This window comes from Octopus bimaculoides, chromosome 13 (assembly GCF_001194135.2).
Source record: "Octopus bimaculoides isolate UCB-OBI-ISO-001 chromosome 13, ASM119413v2, whole genome shotgun sequence".
Taxonomy (NCBI): domain Eukaryota; kingdom Metazoa; phylum Mollusca; class Cephalopoda; order Octopoda; family Octopodidae; genus Octopus; species Octopus bimaculoides.
In genome coordinates this window covers 366,483-372,041 of record NC_068993.1, presented here as the reverse complement: position 1 = coordinate 372,041, position 5,559 = coordinate 366,483, and the positions used below count along the sequence as shown (strand labels likewise).

Genomic DNA, 5,559 nt, shown 5'->3' with positions numbered 1-5,559 from the left:
TATATATATATATATATGCATATATATATCCCTTTAAAATATGTTATGTTTTGAAAGCATTAAACTGTCGATCATACGAAGTAGAAAGCATTAAATAACGTCCAATAAATCGTTGAAAAGCCATAAGCTGCTGCTGGGGAAACAATTGAAATGGTTGACGTTGAGAGATTGTCCTCAGCAATCTGGCGCGTGTGTGCGCATGCGCGGTCCCTTTAAACTTGTTTTTCTTTCTCTCCTCCTTTCCAGACGTTCTTCTTCTTCTTCTTCTTCTGTTTTCGCTGTCGGAACATATTTAGACTCATTCTTGCTCGCAGCTCGGCGGTTTATGGAACATATTTATTATCATTCTATAGCTGAGTACTTTTGAAGTTGTCTAAAATCACTTCGCAACCATGTCGAATCCGACAGGAGAGAGGCAGGAGGAGCCATCGTCGGCTGCATCACTCGCTTCCACCAAATGCCTCTCTTCTTCTTCCTCGCAGCTCGCTTCTTCAAACATGTCGACTCCACACAATTCAACCGAGCAGACTGAAGATGATTTCGTTAATAAATCCTTTCAAAGCCCCAGATATCCTCACGAAGCCACACTCAATAGAAGAGCTAACGATTGTTCCGGTAAGATTTAATTAATTGCATTTATTCACATTCGATTTCCTCTCATTTTCCACTCAGAAATCCATTTACTTCAATCTTAACATCTTGATTTGTTTACTCTCCTTTCTTTCATATCAAATCCTTTCTTTTAGTTTTCCTCTTTACATTTATTTATATCAATCATTATTTTGAATATCAAATTATTTACCTAGCTTAAAATTTTCTACCAAACGAAGCTATTCCGCTACAATTATTATTATTATTAACAATTATTATAATAATTATTATTATTACTGCAAGTAGCAATTATTTTTTCTCTCCAAATTTATTATCGTATAAACATTTATATATTTATTTAAAGAATATTTCAAAAGTATCGAATGTAAAATTTTAAATTCTTCATAATATAATTCTTAGTTAATTACTATCCCTTTCGTAATTATAATGCAATTAATATTTATTGTTTTATGGTTGAGTACCCCCCCTCCCTACCAAATTCTTCGAAGCTTCAAAACAAGAAATGACACACACACACACACACACACACACACACATATGTCCAGAAATACTGTGGAAGATTTGTGAACATTCTTCATGTAATTTAATCGTTAAACAATAAAAATTACCACTTTATCTCTCTCTCTCTCTCTCTCTCTCTCTCTCTCTCTCTCTCTCTCTATATATATATATATATATATATATATATATATATACACACACACACACACATGTATATTCATATTCGTAATTATCCGAACAAATTCTACATGCTCTCCCTCTTTAGCTCTGTTCCTCCTCCACCACCACCACAGTGGTAACTATGGCGAGCTGTTGTCATGCATTTCATGTATTTGACCAGAAACCCTTCCTTTCGAACCCTTCGCGGGGTGTTTTGTTTTGTTTTTGATAAAGAATAAAATATGAATTAATGCAACTCGTCCATTATTTCACTGACCAAGCAACCAAGCCATGGAACCAGTATTTCTCTGTCAAAAACCTTGAAATGTCTTCCCAGATTCAAGACTGGAATCTAAACGTGTGTCCAGAGACGTTGGTGAGATTTGAGTTGTTATTAAACATCTGAGACTCCCAGCATTAATGCCGGTATCCAAAATGACAAGAGTAGTAAATAATGGAACTGAATTTAACGGACAGATTAATGTGGATTAAATGTTTTGGAAATTGTGAAATATTTTGTCAATATCTTTGTTCCCAGTACTTTGATAGAAACAAATGAAATTTAAGGTTTAATTAAACCATATTGTTTATTTGTAGTTTTTTGAAAAGGTTAAAAGTATCAGAAAAATGTCATGCCATAGATAGATATATAGATTTAATTCCAAAGTTTAGGAATGTCTATTGTCTGTATTTCCTTACTACATGAACACACACACACACACATGCTTACTTCGTAAATTTAGGAATGATATGTATATATGATATGTATATAACATACGATAAAAATGAATTTTAAAGAATTACGTACATTTATATATTTTTTTAATCCTCACATTGAACTTTTTAAATACGATTCTAACTCTAATCAACCTGTCTTCAACACCAAGTAATTTTATCTTATGGTTTCAATGTATAGAAGTGTATTTCAGGTAAGTTTTAGAATAATTTTCTGTTTTCAGGCAGTTGGTTTGTTTGTCTGATTGTTGACTGTCTCGGGTTGACGAGATCACAGCTGATTATCAAGGTATTTCTTTGTTGGAGTAGAGTGATTTGGAATCTGTGGGTACAACATCAGCTTATTGGTCGATCTGGAGCGTCAAAGTATTATTGTTATTTCTATGGAAATGGGAGCAGATCTGGTTACCATTTCTGGTTTACCCAGCTGATGTAAGTTGACACCAACCCCCTCTCTTGTTTTTTTCTTAGGAAAAAATCGTCCTGTAAGCTTCAAGTGCTATAGATAGAATGTTTGATTAAGCCAAGAAGAACAGAGTGGAAAGTGAAGAACCACTCATCCGTGTAATGACTGTACTGATATTCAAAGTGGAAGAATGTCTGAAAAGAGCATCTACGAAATTTGAAGATCCATCAGTACTACTTTCCATACTTTTGTTCCACAATGTGATTTTCTTTGTCTCCAAGTGGTCACAACCAGGATACATGTCACAATGTTCTTCCATGGACCTCTGTCCCTCTTTAGCTTTGGTAGATATTCAGCTCAATTACATCAATTAATTGAACAGCCTTCAACTTTTAGGGTATTAAAATAACATCTGAAGAACAATCTCAGAATGCTGAACTTTTCAGGCAAGATGACAAAGGAACATGATATATTGTGCCTGGTGGCTCTACTCCTACTACATAACAGAAGTGTGAAGGTGGATTCTTCTGGTGGTGTAAAACACTCATGGCAGTGTCACGTAAAAGCACCCAGTCCACACTCTGTAAAGTGGTTGGCCTGTTAGGAAGGGCATCCAGTGATAGAAACCATGCCAAATCAGACAACTGGAGTCTGGTGCAGCTTGCCAATTCTGGTTACACTGTCCAACCCATGCTAGCATGGACAACAGATGTTATATTTTGTTTAGAACAAAAGCAGTGACCAACAGAATGTCCCCTGTGTTTCATCAACAACAGTAGAGATGGGTAGAATGGGAGTTGAATGTTTGGGATTAAAGCAATGTCATTGAGATGGCAAGTGCAAAGCACAGAAACTCATCAGTGACATTGAAAACCTGAAATTTCAGGAGCCTTTGTGTATGTTTGCATGTGTATGAGTGAGAGGTGGGGTTGTGTTTGAATGTGCATATTTGTACTTGTGTTTGTTTGTAGACGCCTGTGGGGAGGTATTTTTGCACGTGTGTATGTTGGGCATGTAAAGATGCAGACATGGCCAAATTTGTGAATCCTTTCTGTCAATTCTTCACAGTGTTGATGGATGGCAAAAATCTATAGTCTTCATTGTAAAATGAGAGTTAAAGGCTGACAATGGTGTCTGCATTGTTTAATATCTTACTCCTCTGTTCCACTACACAGAAGAATGGAAAGGGAATCTTTTCAACCCCTGAAAGCTGCAGGCCCAAACTGCTCTGGTAGCTCACACTCCAGGAACTCTGCAAGAATCCTCTCAGTAGCTATTGCAGTTTATGATGCAATGGGCTTGGTAATTAATGTCTAGGAAACTGAGTTCATCTGTCCAACAACATACTGCACTTTTTGACGACAGCAGGAACAACTGACCACACTTTCACAATTCAGATACTTAGACAGCATCATTTTCAAAGACTCTGGAAGGCTCAGTCTTTGTAAATAACCATCTCAGCCTCTATACCAAAATCTTCATCTTCTGAGCTGTCTGTGTTGCCATGTTTGAGTTTGGGTGCAACATATGGGCCACAGACAAACGATACATTAAAATCCTAAAGGCCCACAGCTGTATGCCAACAATTGGGGAGGGGGGTGCAGTGGATAGAGAGAAAATGGTCACCGTCAAATGTTGATAGATGACTACAGGCAAACATGTGCATGCAGACATGTGGGTACGTATCACACACTATTGTTCACAAATTGATATAAAATAAGCTACATGTGATGTGGAAGTGCACATGCATACATAGATGTTTACATGTATATTTGTGTATAAGTTTCTTGTGTGTGTGGACAAGAAGGCTCCTGCCATATCTTGTCATCGCTCACAGTCCTTTTTGTTTTGTCATTCATTAATCACTTTACAGGGTCAACTGGTCGATTGGTATTGATTGTTAGCATCATCAATAAAGACACTCCTCCACTCTGTATTGTTTTTTATTTACACTCACTGCATCACTAGGTTGATATATATGTAAAACAGACCCAGTAGCCCCTGAGGTAGTCTTCTACCTGGCCAGCTTCTTTCAACAGTCCTACCCATTCATGCATGGAAGACGGATGTTAAATGCTGATGATGAGTTCATTTGTTTCAATCATTCGACTGCAGCCATCCTGGGGTACCACCTTGAAAAGTGTGGCCAAACGAATGAACCCCAGTACCTATTTTTATTTCATTTTCAGTTTGGTACTTAATCTATCAAACTGCTAAAGTTATGGCAAACAAATCAACACTGGTTGTTAAGTGGATGGGGGTTGGGGAGACAAACACAATATATATATTCACACATTATATATGTAAAGTGGTTGGCATTAGGAAAGGCTTCCAGCCACTGAAACCTGATGCAGCTCTCTGGCTTGCCAGCATGGGTTGGCAAACTGTCCAACCCATGCCAGCTTGTAAGGAAAACCGATGTTAAAGAATGATGATGAAGATGATGATATCATCATCATCATTGTTTGACGTCCAGCTTCCATGCTGGCATGAGTGGGTCAGTTGGGCAGGAGCCTGCACCAGACTTCTGCAATTGTTTTGGCAGGATTTTTACAGCTGGATGCCCTTCCTAACACCAACCATTCAGCAGAGTGGACTGAGTGCTTTTTATGCGGCACAAGCGCAAGTGAGGTCAGTTTTGGCAAGCTTATTACAGCTGGGAACCCTTCCAAATGGCAACCACTTTGCAGAGTGGACCAGATGCACTGACAGGGTTATCAAGTAACCTGCAAGATAAAAATCTTTTGAGAGGAGAAGGGACATTGGAGGAGGTGGTCTTGTGTCAGATGATGAAATGTTATATAGTGAGACAGAGAGGCAGAGACAGGTGTGTTGTTGTAAAGGAAGTACATGGTTACCTGTAGCAATGATAGAGAGGAACAGGGCCATGAGGACAGGATTGGGAAGTGAGAGGTAGGCATAACGGACGAAGGAGGAAATGTGGAGAAAAAAAGAGATTTAGATTGGTTTGTTGGGGTTAGGGTGTGTGAAAAGTTTTCTTGTTACGTATGGGCGGAGCGCACAGGTCGGGGGGCTAGACGATAGCAATGATACAGTGAGGCGGGGTGTGTGGGTAGAACACTCAGGTCAGGGGGCTAGCGGAGAGCAATGATACAGTGGGACAGGGCCAAGAGGACAGGATTGGG

The 5,559-nt window shown here is 38.6% G+C and overlaps 1 protein-coding gene across 1 annotated transcript in view; it reads left to right on the top strand.

The window, feature by feature from the left end:
- The first annotated feature begins 171 nt into the window (after window positions 1–171).
- Window positions 172–5,559, top strand: part of LOC106877780 (polyadenylate-binding protein-interacting protein 1) — a 22,790-nt gene continuing 17,402 nt past the window's right edge. The window contains exon 1 of the mRNA XM_052972278.1: window positions 172–615. Within this exon, the coding sequence (XP_052828238.1) occupies window positions 393–615 (223 nt within the window). The 5' untranslated portion in view covers window positions 172–392. The remainder of the gene's footprint in view (window positions 616–5,559) is intronic.